The 17,166-nt window shown below is 43.5% G+C and overlaps 2 protein-coding genes across 2 annotated transcripts in view; one reads left to right on the forward strand and one right to left on the reverse strand.

Annotated features, from left to right (window-relative positions):
- SNRPF (small nuclear ribonucleoprotein polypeptide F) overlaps window positions 1-17,166 on the forward strand; it is a 36,812-nt gene that overhangs the window by 19,135 nt on the left and 511 nt on the right. Inside the window, exons 4-5 of the transcript XR_014233153.1 lie at window positions 14,013-14,107; window positions 14,717-14,804. The gene's annotated coding sequence lies outside the window, so the exon portion shown is untranslated. The remainder of the gene's footprint in view (window positions 1-14,012; window positions 14,108-14,716; window positions 14,805-17,166) is intronic.
- CCDC38 (coiled-coil domain containing 38) overlaps window positions 1-17,166 on the reverse strand; it is a 44,066-nt gene that overhangs the window by 10,808 nt on the left and 16,092 nt on the right. The window contains exons 6-10 of the mRNA XM_082349559.1: window positions 10,685-10,842; window positions 8,469-8,558; window positions 5,893-5,950; window positions 2,719-2,788; window positions 1,013-1,164 (exon numbers count right to left, since the gene is read on the reverse strand). Coding sequence (XP_082205685.1) covers window positions 1,013-1,164; window positions 2,719-2,788; window positions 5,893-5,950; window positions 8,469-8,558; window positions 10,685-10,842 — 528 coding nt within the window. The remainder of the gene's footprint in view (window positions 1-1,012; window positions 1,165-2,718; window positions 2,789-5,892; window positions 5,951-8,468; window positions 8,559-10,684; window positions 10,843-17,166) is intronic.

The raw sequence follows: 17,166 nt of genomic DNA on the forward strand, positions 1-17,166 counted from the left end.
GAGCTGAGGTATCGGGAGCCCAAGCTGTGTGACCTAGTATGTCAGTGTTCTCAAACCTGGCTGATAATCAGAATATCTGAGGAGCCACTGGGTAAAGTACAGACTCCTGACTACTCACTTAGAGATTCTGATATAGATCCCCTTTTCCTGCCCAACCATACCCACCCCATCCCCTCAAATCATATTGTCAGGGCGGGGGCCCCATACACTGAGGACTGGGAGAGAGGAGACAAGGATTAAAAGGATACAGTAGTCTACTGGGTGGTTATGAGATTATGGTTTTAGGTTCTTAACTTATGAACAAGTTAATATGTTCCGAAGTTCAATGTAGTTTGACTTAACTATTTAAAAAGATTGCCGTCTTCTGATCCAGAAGACTCTTCCCAAAAAGGTTCTACACATTTTTAGAATGAGTAGATATAAAGATCTATTCTTTGCAACTTGAAGCTATTTTCCAAAATTGTAATCATATAAAATTTTAGAGTAGAAAGGAATTTTGTGAGTCATCAAATCCAGCCTCCTTCCCAACAGAAATCCTTTTTTATAATAGCCCTGATATATCAATATGTACATTATAAAATGATATAGTATTTAAGTCACACACAAAAAAAACTTTTGCTGAGAGTCACAGCCAAGGAAAATGCATTTATTAGCATTATCATCCAAAGCATGAATTGATTAGCCAGATGATAGCGTAAAACTGTATGGAACAAAAATTAAGGCAGTAGGTGACATTTCAATTCTTTTTAATCTTTTAAATTGTCTTTTATTATTGCTAGCTAGGAAAATATTTTGACAAGTGAAAGTAGGGACTAAAATTAAACTAAAGCCAGTCTATTCTGTGTAAATATAACTTCTACCTTTTACACTCGTCAGTGTAAACTATTATTAACAAAAATCCCATCCTAAGTCCAGAGAGACCACAAGGAAGGGCCATACATAAATGAGTTGGACTTTATCTCTGGTTAGAAATCTGTTAATAGAATAAGTCTACTTGTTTTTAATGACTTACATTTTATCCTGTATAAGTTTTTCTCTTTTATTTACATCTTCAAGATTTTCATCTACATCTTGGGAGTATTGTACCAAAGTAAGATTCTGCTCTTCCAGCTCTGTGAGGACCTGAAGTAACTCTTCGGGTTCTTTGAAATAAAGTTCTGGCTCCTAATCAATCAATAATGAAGAATATAATTCACTTAAAAACATGCTACCTGTGTACATGTGACATCTAGGAAAAAAACAGTGGGGTAAAGGAATACCGTTCTGATTATGAGGGAGACATGGGCAGAGAGTGACAAAGGAGCCTATTTCCACGTGAGAGCTGGCCTTCAGGAAGAGAGCACTTTGGGAGTTAGGGGGAGATGAAGGTTATTAGAGAAGGGGAAAAGGAAGAGAGTGAGGAAAAGAGAAAGAAGAAGGGATGGAGCAGAGGAGGAGGCAAGGGCAGGAAAAAGGGAAAGGCAGGTCTAGGGAAAGGTAAGGGGAGAGGAACAGAAGAACGAGAAAGACAGGAGGCTAAGTGAAGGTCATTTTCTCCCCACATTTTAATGATTTTCTATATTCCAAAATTTTAAGTATAAGTTTATATTACTTTAAGTAAATTTAATTATTAGCAAGATGACTTGGATATTTGCACACCCATGTTCATCACATTTACTATAGCCAAGAGGTGGAAGTAACCTAAATGTCCATCAACGGATGGATGGGTAAAGAAAATGTGGTATATCCATTCAGCCTTAAAAAAGAAGGAAATCCTGTCATTTGCTACAATATGGATAAACCTGGAAGATATGAGGACATGAGACTAAGCAAAATAAGCCAGTCACGAAAAGACAAATACTGCATGATTCCACTTTTACGAGGTATATAAAGTAATCAAACTCTTAGAAATGTAAAGTAGAACGTGGTTGCCCGGGGTTAGAGGGAGTGGGCATAGGGGAGTTGTTCAATTGGTGTATAGTTTCAGTTTTGCACGATGAAAAAGTTCTAGAGGTCTGTTACACATCAATGTGCTTATAGCTAACACTACAGTACCATACACTAAAAAATGGTTAAGATGGTAAATTATGTTTTTTCTACAATTAAAAAAAAAAGACTTGGATAAGGTATGTTATACATAATACATGGATGGTGTTTTCAAGTGTTTCCCATTCGTTTTGAGTTTCTGTGGTTATATTTAGGGTGGGATTGGCTCAAAGTCAGGGTTGTAGCCATACAGGGCTGTTTTGTTGAAGGTCAATTTATCTCACAGTCCAGCTACCCAGTATATCTCAAGCCCCAATAAAATGATAAACAATCAGAAGGTGGTTATTTTTACAGGAAAATTGTAGATAATGTATATCTCCTAAATTGTTACCTTCTCATAGACCTTTATTTATTTATTTATTTATTTATTTATTTATTTATTTAATCTTTTGGCCACAACGTGTAGCATGCGGGATCTTAGTTCCCCGACCAGGGATGGAACCCATGCCCCCTGCAGTGGAAGCATGGAGTCTTAACCACTGGACCACCAGGGAAGTCCTGACATTTATTTTTCATTAAATGTCTGATGACAAAGATGAACTGTATGTAACTGGAGGACAGTATCAAAATCATATTTTCTTCTGGAAAGTTGTGGAATATTTGGAATAGGACATTTTAATTTCAAAAGAAGAAATGAGCATCTATACTTTTCACCAAACACAATTTTTAAATCAAGAAAGATCATCTGGTTACCAGATCATAGTCCATATCATCATTTAAAAAGAATTCCAAACTGTCTTCTGAACTGATACTTTCAGCTCGGCTGTAAAAGAAAAAGAAAATGCCTGATTTCTGAGCCACTTTCTGTCAACAGATTTGCTTTCATTTCTAAATTGTCTTTGGAACCTAACTGTAACATAGTTCTTTTCAATAGCCTGTTTAGCCTTTTAGGGAATTGCTGATTGCAGGAATCCATGGATTCCATGAATATGCAAAAGAAAATCAGATTCAGTCCCAGACAAGGGTGACATACACAAACAGACCACAAGGAAGGGCCATGCCACATGATACCAATTATTTGAAGTGCATCTATAAAATTTCAAATTAAAAAAAAATTAAACAAACACATGACAATCTACATTGCTACATCTGCTTTGTCCTTTTTAAGGCAGTCTTCTTGTGAAACTAAATATGTGCTCTAGTGCTCAAAACAAAACGTGTGTTCCAAGTAACACAATATTTGTCTTTTTAAGAGTAGATTTTACCTTTTAAAATATCTTCTGATCAGGCTGAGGAAATGTTGGTTGGGGGGTGGGGTGACTGATGAGGTACATCTTTAAAGAATAATTATATGGCTTGCAAGGTGGCTCTGGAAAAATCCTTTAAGAAGGATAAATTGAAAATGATTGGAATATTAAGAGGGGCAGGGACTAAGGAGAGAGTAAGACGGCTGTTGGTGTGATCTAGGTAAGTAACACTTTCAAGTAGAGGGTAGTGATGATGGGAAAAGTGAGTAAATGGTTGGGGCTTGGGAGGAGAATCTAGAGATGCATGAAAGAAAGAATTCATGGGAACCAAGAATAGAAAGAGCTACTGGGGCCAAAGCAGAAGAGACAAAGATGACTCCAACGCTTGTAGTTTGTGAGCCTGGAATAATGGAGGTTGCACTAACAGGAAGGAAAATGGTTAAAGAATGGGATGAGAACAAGATTAAGATCTGCTTTGTTCATGTTGAGTTTGAAGGGACAAAATAACCTACCTGGAGCTGCCCGTTAGGCAATGGGAAATAAGTTGTAGGAAAACTGAGAAAGGGCCATAGAAGTAAATGAATATTTGGGAAACATCCCCTGAGAAAGCATTTGGTACTGCTGTCCATGCCACTCTTCTTGGATTCAGTGATAGCATTTTCTAATCAATCTTCTCCCACCTCTCTGATACTCTTTTACCTTTTGGGGTTCCTTTTCTTTGGGCCTGGTTCCTCAGCCTTCTTGCCTCTCATTCTAACCATTCTTTTGGGCTGATCTCATCCTCTCTCACAGATTCAACCATTGCTAATATACTGACTCTCACATCTCTCTCTCCTTCTCTTGAGCTCTGGACTTCAATGGCCAGCCTCTAACTGGACACCAATATCCACTTGGGTGTCCCCTAGGGAGCTCAAACCAACACATCCAAGATCACACTCCTTATCCTCCTCCCAGGCCTGCTCCCCTTACTGTGTTCCCAGTATCATTGAATGACAACATCATACACCCGGTTGCCACACTAGACATTTGGGAGTTATCTGTGGCCACGCTCTTTTCCTCACACTTCCCCCAAAGTGTAGGGGAAGCCTGTCAATACCACTTCCCTGATGTGTCCCACAGCCTTTCCTTCTTTGTTCCCGCTGGTTGAGGCAGTCCATTATCTCTCACCTGAGGAACTGTGACAACAGGCTCCTAACTGGCCCTTCCACCTCTAGTTTCATCCCTGTCCATTTTATTCTCTAAAATACCACCATATCCAATTTTCTAAAATGCAGATCTGATTGGGTCTCTGTCACACACTTGCTAAAACCCTCAGTGGCTCCCAGGGCACTTGGAACAAAACATAGACTCCTTTGGATGGCACCACTGCTTCCCTGTTCATGATACAATACCTATTTACCCCTCGAGCCTCGCCCACTTGCACCCTGCGGCCCAGCCATTCTGAACAGAGCCAAACGCCGTCACCCCTGTCCCAGAAGGCCCCTCCCTCTTCCAGAGCATGTCCTCACTGACCCCTCCTCCTCACCAGACGCAGCTTAGATGCCACCTGATCTGGAGGGTGTTCACTGATCCCGCCCTTGCTTTCCCAGTCCCTCACCTCTCCTCTGGGCTGAGAGTCCTTCCTTTGCATGCCTGTGGCATCCTGAGCTTATCCTTCCAATGGCCTTATCACATTATAGTGTAACTGACAATTCCTTGTCTGTCTCCCTCTCTAGATGGTAAGCTCCTGGAGGGCAGAGACTGTCTTTTATTTATTGCTGGCCCTGCAGGGCACTCAATAAATATGTGCTGAGTAAATGAAGGAAACTAGGAGAGTGGTGAGCTTTCTGAGAGAGTGAATGTGACGTTTGAGTATTACTGTGTGCATCAACATGAAGAACCCTTATGATATTCTGTATTTGATTGTATCTTGACTCTGTTGATATCAATATCCTGGTTGTGATATTATACTACAATTTTGTAAGATGTTACTATTGGGGGAAACTGGGTAAACCGTAGTGGGACCTCTCTGTATTTTTTTCTTACAACTGCGTGTGAATCTACAATTATCTCAAAATGAAAATTTAATTAAAAACACAACAAAACAGTGACTCCTAAATGCCACAGAAGTGCAGTCACCCCAGGGCCCCTGGAATTCAGAGCACAGTGTCTGTGTTGGCTTTTGTCATGGATAATACAGTGCTGGCCCAGATCCTTCCTTTGGGGCTGATGCACCCATCCTAGACATCAACATATTTTCTTAAAAGCTCCCCTGGGGTAGCTAGGGTTGAGAACTACCAATTTATGAAATAATGAGTATAAATGAGTCAATAATCAAATAAGGGAAGAAACAAAAAATGCTTTATAGTCTTATTGCAGCAATTTTGAATGACATGGTAAAATTGCAAACACACAAGTCAGCAGTGGATTCAAACAACTGGGCAGTGAATTCTGAGAGGCAAAGACCCAAGATGCAGGGCGCAGGCAGTTTCTGCAAATAGCAGTTGTAGGCCCTCATCAAAGGGTGCAGGGAGGCCTATGAGAGCTTGGTCACCTCAGGAGCACATGGAACCACTACCTCCGGCATCTGTTATGGTGGGTGTGGATACGTGGTACATATGTTAAAGAAAGGCTAAAAGAAATATTTGCTAAAAAAAAAAAATTCACAGTTTCCAAGAGAGTTAATCAATATGTACCGTACTTTGATAAGGATGATTTCTTTTGCTCTAGGGTGGGAGTGGTCGTCTTGCACGGTTTTGCTGTTCAGAATTTCCAGGAGAAGTCCATGTCATTGGTGATGGTGGAAGTGAAAAAAAATAACATGTAATTAGAAGTGAGTCCTTGTTATTTGGTACAAGATATTCATTTTTTCTGCACCGATATGCCCATTACTTTTTTTTTTTTAACTATTTTTTTTAAAAATTATTTATTTATTTTTGGCTGTGTTGGGTCTTCGTTTCTGTGCGAGGGCTTTCTCCAGTTGCGGCATGTGGGGGCCACTCTTCATTGCAGTGCGCAGGCCTCTCACTACCACGGCCTTTCTTGTTGCGGAGCACAGGCTCCAGACGCGCAGGCTCAGTAATTGTGGCTCACGGGCCTAGTTGCTCCGCGGCATGTGGGATCTTCCCAGACCAGGGCTCGAACCCATGTCCCCTGCATTGGCAGGCAGACTCTCAACCACTGCACCACCAGGGAAGCCCTGCCCATTACTTTTTAAAAATTATTATTAGAATAATAATCATATAGGAAATAGAGCTCTTTTATTCTACTATTTTTGGTTCCAAGCATAAAATCAAAGGCACTGTTTGGGGTGGGGGGTGCATATTGTCAAAAACATGGCACAACTATTAAAGGTCACAAATCAGGGACGTAGATGGTGAAATATAAACCATGGTTCTATTTTTACCTAATCATACATATTTCTAATCACAGATTTTAAAAGATCAAGATATAAAATAAAAATTATGGACTTCAATTATTACATCTTGTGGAGAGACCTACTATAGGCCCATACAAGTCGCCCATGCACTCATTCCCCTGACACCAGTGTCTGGGCCTGACCCTGGTCTGAAACTGAGAAGTGGGCAAAACTGGTCTTGGGTCTCTGCATCCACTGGCCCCCAGGTCCCCTCACCCCAGCCAGGCCACGCTTCCTCATGCCTGTGCTCTCGTGACTTCCAATCACCCTTTCTGCTATTCTGTCTTGAAACCACAGCAGGTCCCACTCTCCCACCCTCTACCTGGGAAGTTCCTACTTATTCTTCAAAATCCAGCTCAAACGTCACCTCCTCTTAAAGACTCTTCTGGGACTTCCCTGGTGGCACAGTGGTTAAGAATCCGCCTGCCAATGCAGGGGACAAAGTTTCAATCCCTGGTCTGGGAAGATCCCACACGCCATGGAGCAACTAAGCCCATGCGCCACAACTACTGAGCCCATGCACCACAACTACTGAGCCCGCACGCCACAACTACTGAAGGCCGCATGCCTAGAGCCCGAGTTCCGCAACAAGAGAAGCCCCCGCTCACTGCAACTAGAGAAAGCCCGCGCGCAGCCATGAAGACCCAACACAGCCAAAAATAAATAAATAAATTTATATATATAAAAAAAAAAGACTGTTGTAAATGCCTCAGGCATAGATCACATTTTTTGCTTTTGCTCCCAGACCCCTCACTATCACTGCTGTATCGTTTGCCCTATTGTATAGTATAGGTCCAGGGTGCAGAACTATGTTCTATTGGTCTTTGTGTACTCAGAGTCTTAAAAAGTACCCGATACATTGTATGCCTCCAATATATACATGGTGAGTGGGGGAAGGAAAGAAAATGGATGAAGAACCAGTGGATTCTACCACCGCCATAAATTACCATCTTAAGCTTTTAAACTGATACTGGAACACATATTACTAAAACGTCTTGTTAAGGGATGTTATTTAAACTGAGTGACTTCTATATTCAAGATTTTAAAGAGAAGAAGACATTGACCCCACCACCTACTTCCTCCACCCCCCTCCCCTACACTCTACTCCAGATCCTCTAACAGGCAAAGTAATATGTCTTAAATAATTTGGGTCCTAATTGGCCTCACAGTCTGAAGGAACTCACTTTCTCAATCTGCTGGCCAAGTGCACTTATATCAGGGTTGTTTCTGGGCAGGCAGATTGCACTGTTGAGCTTTACCTGCACCACTAAATAAATACCTCCAGTGGTTGACAGCAGGATAAAGGAGAGGAGTCACCAGAAGTCAGCCTGCATGGGGCGGGGTTGGGGGGCGGGGTCACAAACTCGAATGACTACAGGGCAGGGCAGGCTGAGGCTGAAGGCATTCTTGGAGTTGATTATGGGCATGGTAGAGCTTCCTCGGTTTTCCCAGTTACTTCCCTGAGTTACTGGCCAATGGCAGTCACCTGGTTGCCATTGACCTGGTTTGCTGGGCCCTGGGAATGGGTCCATCAATACCAGAAGGCAGACCTGAACCACAGGAATGAGGAGGTCCAGCCAGGAAGGACCTCAGGGGATGTGCTAGTCAGCCAGGACAACTCGTGCCAGATCCTCTGCCCCTGACTTCTCTGCCAGTTCTGTCCATTCGCCCATCTCTCTGAGTTTTGTAGTAATGTCAAGAGAGAGAGAAACAGATCTCCTAGCTCCCCAGGATTAAGGGTGATGTGGACACTACCCTCTGTTTTCCAGGTTAGTTTATAGGTCCTGGATCTCCACTTTGAGATGGGCACCTGTTCTGGCTTTGTTTTTGTGAGTGAAGTGCCAAAGCCCCAGTGTTACCTTGGCCACCCCTTCCCAGAGAAGAGTCTTCTGAAAATGATATCCTCCTGGACTCCTCCATGTTGCCCTCTCTTCTCCTTGTACTTAATTCTAGAACAGAAAATAAACAAGGTGGGGAGGGGGGAACACTTCTGAGAATGACAGCTTTGTTTCAGGGTGAAGGTAGAGTTATTGTGAAAACTTCCAGGGACAGAAATTTAAGATGGGGACATGGTAACCAGCAAGTGTATTATGCAGACGGCCAGGGCTGGTCTCTGGAGCAGGCGGGATAGATGAGAACTGACCTGGGGGGCCTGAGGAGGTCTCTCTTTCCCATATCAGTCTGTCAGAACCGCTAAAATCCGAATGTTAGCCATTCACTCCTCTGACTGAGACTCAGTGCTTTCTTTTTTTTTTTTTTTTTTTAATTAATTAATTTATTTATTTATTTTTGGCTGTGTTGGGTCTTCGTTTCTGTGCAAGGGCTTTCTCCAGTTGCAGCGAGCGGGGGCCACTCTTCATCGCGGTGCGCGGGCCTCTCACTGTTGCGGCCTCTCCTGTTGCGGAGCATAGGCTCCAGACGCGCAGGCTCAGTAGTTGTGGCTCACGGGCCTAGCCGCTCCGCGGCATGCGGGATCTTCCCGGACCGGGGCACGAACACGTGTCCCCTGCATTGGCAGGCGGATTCTCAACCACTGCGCCACCAGGGAAGCCCCTCACTGCTTTCTGAGCATCCTCTAGTTAGATGAGAAGTCTAGGAGCACTGCATCTTAAGTTGTCAAATGCAAATACTTCTCAGTTTTCCTTTCATGGGTTTTCTCTCTTGTCAAACATCATGTATTGAGTTTAACTGCTTGATGCTTTATACACATGATCTGATTTAATCACACTCAGCACAGTGAGGGACACAAGAGAACTGAGCAGGACAGCCACCCCTGGTGTGCTGACAAATGTTTAACAACCGGCTCTCTGGGAAAAAGATTCTCCCTGATTTGTAATTTGCCGATTTCAGTGGTGTGAAAGCTCTCACACCTAAGGCTCAGGATCAGCTCTCAGCTGAAGAATGCAGATCATCAGAACCCTCTTTCTGTGTGGCTCTCTCCCCTCCAGTACTCTGCTCTAGGAACTCCAGCCACCATGTCCTCCCTACGCCCAGCTCTGCCTTTTCAATCCATGGGGACTGCTGAGTACCCCATCCCCATGCTGTGTCCTGGAAATGCTCTCCAGGCAGCACACTGAGGCCAGCACAGGACTCATTTCATTTGTTTCCCCTCCCTCAGGGATTACTTTGCTTTGCTCCTTGATGTCTGGTGTCTTAAAACTGTTGTTCCATGTATTTTTTCAGGCAAGAGTGTAAGTCTGGTCCTTGTTACCCCAAGGTTGCTGGAAGTATAAGTCTTCTTCTTAAATTTGCGACCCTAGGTTCATCACTTACGAAATTCTTACATGTAATAGGATCTATTCCTGGTCCATTGAGCTGGCTTCCTAATGCCAGTACCATACTGTTTTAATTTCTGAGACTCTGTGATAATATGTTATATAACATTTTAAAGGATAAGTAACAACCCCCCCGTTACCTACTTGCTTCAAAAGTATTTGTTTATCTTTCTAGATGAACCTCAGAATCATTATGCAAAGTTCTACCTAACCCAACACCCAACTCCCTGACAAATTTTTGGTAACATTTTTATCATAATTCCGTAAAACTTATAATTAATTTCAGAAAAATTGGCAGCTTTACAAAATCAACCTTCCTATCTAAAAACATGACACATTTCTCATTTGTCAAATCTCCTGGTCACACAATTAAGGTTATTATTGCTTTCTTGGATTTAATTCCCTTGTATATTTTCTAATTAATAAAGTTAATCTATTTAGCTTGACATATTAGGTTAATAAAGTATAATTGACTCTGTGTCCACTTACTCTATAGAACGCTTTAATAAGTCAACTTGTTTTCCAGGTTTTTTATTGGGGAGAGGTTTGTAGGTATGCTATCATACTATCTACAAATAAAGTATTTTCTATTTCTCCATGTATATATTTTTATTGCTTCATATCTGAAATTAACCTGAGTTTCCAAATTAATAATTTATAATATCAGAGATAGTGGGATAGTGGGATTGTTCAGGTTCTGCTTAAAATAAAAATTCTGACTAATAAAAAACAAACATTGAGGCAGAATATTTTAGAATTAGGGATATTTACTTAATTGAATTTAAGAATATGGGACTTACTTGTCATTATACTTGGAAGCATGACATTCACATTTTCTTTATTCTTTGACACCCTTTTCATTGCTTGCTGGATTTGCCATTGTTTTGGAGACAATTTCAGCAGAAAAAATCCGTAGTTCATATACTCTTTAAGGAGGAATTCTGTTTTTGCTATTTCACTACTCAAAAGAAATAAAGATATGATTAGATATATCTGTGTGAAAGCATGTTCATTTTTTTAAAAAGGTTTTACAAAAGTCATTTTCTTGGTCATGTGTTTGAATAATAATTTGCTTAACAAATATTGTAAATACGGCCATAAAAATATGGGCTTCAATAAGATATGAGACGAGAGGCAAGAAACCTGTAGGACGGCTTCCCTCGTGGCGCAGTGTTTAAGAATCTGCCTGCCAATGCAGGGAACATGGGTTCGAGCCCTGGTCCGGGCAGATCCCACATGCTGCGGAGCAACTAAGCCCGTGCGCCACAACTACTGAGCCTGCGCTCTAGAGCCCGTGAGCCACAACTACTGAGCCCATGTGCCACGACCACTGAAGCCCGCGTGCCTAGAGCCCATGCTCCGCAACAAGAGAAGCCACCACAATGAGAAGCCTGCGCACCACAGCGAAGAGTAGCCCCCGCTCACCACAGCTAGAGAAAGCCCCTAAGAAGCAACGAAGACCCAATGCAGCCATAAATAAATAAATAAATTTATTTAAAAAAAAAAACACAAACCTGTAGGAATGTTATTTGAATAAAACATGCCCAAGGATATGCACACATAGAATAGATTGATGATCGTGTTACTGGGCAAGGGCTCACTGCCCAATGTGCATAGATGCCAATACTATGGCACCGGCTTTTGAGAAAAGAAAGAGCTTTATTGAGAGGTTGAGCGGCAAGATGACAGGAGGCAAGGCTCTCAAATCTGTCTCCTTGCCTGTCAACCTCTCAATAAAGCTCTTTCTTTTCTCAAAAGCCGGTGCCATGGTATCGGCTTCTATGCGCATCGGGCAGCGAGCCCTTGCCTGGAACAATTTTGGCGACCACAAAGGGACATAGGTCTTCTGAGTGCCTGCCAGAGGCACTGCGGCCCTTAGTGGAGTGTGTGCCTTGCCACCAATCCAGAGTGGCCACCTAGACCGAATCTGTCTAGAGGGTCACCTGTCAGGTTCCTGCTTCCCCAGCCTGGCACTCCAGCTTCCTTGGTGCTACTTTCACCTTTGAGAAAAGAAGCAGCTCCTGGATCAGAGGTGTTTTGGGTGAGTAAGCTCATTAAAATGCACCTGTGCCTGTCTAATAACCTTGTTGGGATTATAGTTTAGAGCTCCAACCTGGGGAGATTTTTGTTGGGTTAGATTCCCAAACCTTGGGTTAGAGCCCCAAGGTTAAGATCACGGGTTAGAGCCCCACCCTAAGGGAGACAGTGTAAATGGTTCTAGCCACTGAGGTGGGGTTAGAGGTCCCAAACCCTGGGTTAGAGTCCCAGGCCTTTGGTTTCATTGTTCATCTATGTTTGTCTGTGTCTGACTTATTTGTTAGGATTGGCTGATAGGGGTTGGCTCTTGTATGACTGTAGCAAAACTTTATTAAACCAGATATGAATGAGGGCCCTCTGACTCAGGAGACCAAAGACATTGCTCCCTGACTAGAAACCTTGCCTTATGGAGATGTGGGTTTTTTTTTTCTCCCTTGTCCCTAATATGATTGCCTGAAGGTATTGATACAGGTGTGTATTCTTTTTTTTTTTTTTAAACATCTTTATTGAAGTATAATTGCCTTACAATACAGGTGTGTATTCTTAATGGAACCAGCCCTGATTACCTTGTTGGGGTGAGAGGGTAAAGGAGAAATGAGGGCGTGTAAAGCAGGAAAATCCTCCATCCCAGAGGAACATACCCTGTTCTTGGGTTAAAGGAATTCTATATAATTGGACACATTTTGGTTTTCCCTTACTGAGAATTTTAACCCTATTTTGCATGAGCCAAACTAACAGGGAGTTAGCACTGAACTGCTTTTAAGTCTCTCTATATATAAAAGGAAAGTTTGCTTGGAGGAACAAACATTGGTCGTGGTGCTTAAGGCCATGGGCTACATACATGGAGGCCTTGGGCTGAATGCATTCCACCTAGAAATAGCCCAGACGTCTAGATTAGCTCGCCTGTGATCTCTGCTGGGGAGGTAAAATGTTTTGGTCATCTACCAGGAAGATTAAACACCAACATGCTCAGAAAGGAAGTGAGGGCTTGGGTATTTCAGCCTGTATCTTCCTGAATTCCTCTCTCAAATTCAGCTCCGACTGAGTCTAAGGCAGCCTCCTCACTTCACTTTCTTCCAGGTGGTACAGTCACCTCTTTCACCCTCCTCCTCATCAGGTAAGTTTTCTGAGCTGGCGAGTGAGACAGTCTGGACTTTCACAGGCCCCTCTGCACTAGGCAAGCCTGCCCTTAGCACACAGGGGGAAACTATTAGGAGCCTCTGGCCAAATTGACTACAGTCTTGGAACTGCTGGGCAGCTTCCTCAGCAGCTGGTAGCATGCGTGACTTTCAAGCCACAGTTCTTGGCAATCACCTCTAATGGACAGTTTTTCAGTGTCCTCTAAGGGAACCCTCACATCCACGCTGGCCCTCTTTGACTCCTCATTGGATCCTCCGGGGAATTCATACAGTTGTGAATAGTCACTACTGCATTTGTTTGCTTCTTTCCAGAAACCAAACTAGGAGATGGAATTGGTTCCCAAACTGTACGGTTCTTGCTTTCTCCCTCACACCTCTTGAGGCTGTCTGCTGTTCTGGGCAGGGTGGGGTCGGGGGGAGTGAGGGAAGGCCATTTTCTAGAGGTTTGCCATCCGTAGACTGTTCTCAGCTCTTGGGTTTGAAACCTGGGGTACCAGCTAACTGTTGACTTAGGAGTTGCTTGTTTGCACACTCTCTCCAAACGTCCATTCTCAGGGGGGCCAGCTAACCCCTCAGAATCAGCACTAAGGTGGAGTCATTGAGGGGGCAAGCCCCGAGTGTGCCCAGGTGCTTCCTACAAAGGAACAAAGTGTGCCCTGAGCCCCAGATTGGCAAACCCTGTGCTTTCCTTCATCTCCCATGAACTCAAGGGTTTTCCAGGTGCAGCCAGCATTGCAGCATCCCACGGACGTCGAGTCTCTGATAAGACTGACGTCAGGCCCGACCCACGGAGGCTGGGAAGAGGCGGCAGGCACTTGCTAACGGCAGTCGTTCCAGGCTCTTCCGTGTTTTTGCTGGCCAAGAAGTAAAGTACTTGGAGCACAACGATGCAGGCAGCCCGGTCAGCCAACAACAGAGCTCCTGCTTCACGAAGGGCTTATTTTTCCTCCAGAGGATGGACTTCCACATGGAGAAATCTTGGCTGTCCTACCATCAGCTCTGCCTTGCACTGTGAATATCAACTTTCCTCAGATCAAGAGGAAGCAGGTGCAAGTCATTTGACTGTTTTTTCTAACTTATTTTGCAATTTTTTCAGCAGCGTAACCAAATTAGGTCTTTATATCAGAATAAGAATTTGCAGAATAGATGTAAAATCATGGTTCAGAGGCAAGACCCTCAGAAAAAGCCTGTCTTGCCTGCAGTCAGAGCCTAATGATGATCTCGACTTACTACATTTGGCTCCTCCTTGGGTGCCCTGTGGCCCTCCTGCCATATGAAGGGGGAAGTCCTGCGTGGCATGCCAAGACTTCTACCAACAATCCTCCTACAGCCGCAACCAGCCCTACCCTCGTACCCTCCTTACCAGACAGTCAGAAGGGATCGACTCCCCTCCCCATACATGCCAGGGTATTCAATTCAGTCCACGTGATCCTCTGCCTCAGGCAGGGCAATATCCCTTAAGACAAGTTCCTGCCGATCTAGATGACCAAGGTCAACCCAGGGGGTTGGTATCTGTGCACTCCCCCCTTTTCTACCTCTGATCTATATAACTGGAAAAAAAACATATTTAAAGCCCAGCTTTCTGTACATGCCTGATGCCCCTGTTCCCTTGTTGGGGCAAGATCTACTAACAAAATTAAATGATTTTCTCACCAGACATTAAAGTACTCCCAGATCAAACCTGCGCCCTCTGAGCTGCACTATTACAACTGGAAGACCCGTCCTTGAGGAAATTCCACAAAAGGTAAGAGCAGATGTTTGGGCTGCAGGAAGGCCAGGGAGAGTCAAGATGCCTGACTCAATAGTAATAAAACTCCATTCAGGCACCAAGGCTCCAAATTTAAAGCAATACCCTTTAAACAGGCATTCAAAGAAAGGTATAAACCCTCTGATAACCACCTTTCTTAAATGCCAATTAATCGGGCCTCGTCAATGCCCATATAACACTCCAATCCTGCTGGTACAAAAACCCGGGGCCAGAGATTATCGTTTTGTACAGGATTTGAAAGCCATAAACCAAACTGTAGGGGATATACATCCCGTGATGCCAAATCCTTATACTTTGCTTCTAGTAAAACTAAGGAAGCTTCAGACCAAAATGCAACCCTCACTTTAAACTTTCTGGCAGACTGGGGACAAAGTCTCCAGGGGAAAAGCGCAAATTTCTCAGCCAACTGTAAAATACCTAGGATTTGAGTTATCAAAAGGAAAAGATCCCTTATTGCTGGATCGAAGGGAAGCATTAGCTGGGGTAGCTGTACCCACTACCAGAAGGCGATTGCTAGGATTCTTAGGAATGGCTGGGTTTTGTAATATTTGGATTCCTAACTTTGGACTCATGGCCAAACCCCTATATGAGGCTCTTAAAGGAAATGACAATGAGCCATTAAGTGCACTGTGGAATGCCATAAGGCATCTCATACCATACAAATGACTGAAGAAGTCTATTCTAGCAGTCCGAACCTAACTGATCAGCCTTTAGAAAATGCAGATATGGATATGTTTACGATCAGGAGCAGCTTCGTGGACTGGGGCCTCCAGAAGGCAGGGTACACAGTAGTAACTCATCAGGAAGTCTTAGAAGCAGAAGCCCTCCCTCCAGGTACGTCTGCCCAGAAGGCAGAGCTCACGGCCCTCGTAAGAGCCCTGTGCCTCAGAGCTAAGAAAAGGTAACCATTTATACTGAGTATGCCTTCTCTGTCATGCATGCACATGGGGCCATGTGGAAAGAGAGACATCTACTAACGTCAGGAAGGGAAGAAATTAAACACACAGAGGAGATACTGGCCTTATTAGACTCTATTATAATGCTGGAAGAAGTAGCCATAGTACATTGCCCGGGCCACCAAAAGACTGATATTAATACAGCTAAAGGAAATATTTTGGCTGGTCAGGCTACAAAATGGGCAGCCAGAACCCAAAACCCAGATCCTAAGGCCCTAGCACTCATTCCACTTACTCCTGTTTAAGCTCAGTATTTAGAAATGGATTTAGAGAGAGCAGAGTAAGGGGGATTTCATGCTGATTCTCAAGACTTAGAGGGTGATCAGTACCAAACAACCAAACAAGGCTGGATTTATACTGAATAGGGACTAGTGCTTATTTAATGGAAAGAATTACTACTCATCTACATCAAGGAATGCATCATGGGAGGGAGGCAACCTATCATTGTCTACGACAGTTTATTGTTGGTCCACAGATGCAAAGGACCATCTAAAAGGTAATACAGAATTGCAGGATCTGTGCCAGAAACACTAAAACCGGGCCACCCCCAGTAATAAGAGGGGTGCAAACCCGAGAGACAGAACCAGGAAATGAGTGGCAAATAGACTTTAATATATGCTGGTATTTGTGGACACCTTCACAGGATGGGTCGAAGCTTTTCCACATTGGACAAAGCTTCCAAGGTAACAGAGGCCTTACTGAAAGAAATTATCCCTCGTTTTGGGTTGCTTCATTCAATTAAATGACAACAGAGGAGCTTTCATAGCCAAGGTAACTCAAGGGGTGTCTGGGACCCTCGGAATACCATGGAAGTTACATGCTTCCTGGAGACCTCAGTCTACGGGAAAGACTGAAAAGATGAATCGTACCTTTAAAGACAATTGCCGAAATACGTCAAGAAATCCACTTAACTTGGGATAAGGTCTTATACCAGTTTCCCTGCTTAGGGTAAGGGTAGCCCCTAGAAGTAAGTTCCAGTTGAGCCCTTATGAAATGTTATATGGGAGACACTTCCTGAAGACTAAGTATTATTGCAGTCTTGAAAATGATCGTATTATAAAAGAATTAGATACTATAGAATGTGTACAGTCTCTGGGTGTTACTTTATCTGCTATACCTAAATATGTTTCTAGTCCATAAATGTTTCCCACAGACATTCCCCTGCACTGCATAATCTCAGGGGATTGGATCCTCCTTAAAACTTGGAAAAATCAACACCCTGAGAATCAGCTGCAACCTGAGTGGAATGGACAATTCCCAGACAGGGCACACTCTCCATCACTGGAGGAAACAGGAGGACCCAACCGTCCTAACGCGGGAGGGAAACCCACTACCGATTTCCCCGCCCCTCATTACACTTGCGAACCCTTACCTGACCTTAA

This window comes from Balaenoptera borealis, assembly GCF_965194805.1.
Source record: "Balaenoptera borealis genome assembly, chromosome: 13".
NCBI classification, from domain to species: domain Eukaryota; kingdom Metazoa; phylum Chordata; class Mammalia; order Artiodactyla; family Balaenopteridae; genus Balaenoptera; species Balaenoptera borealis.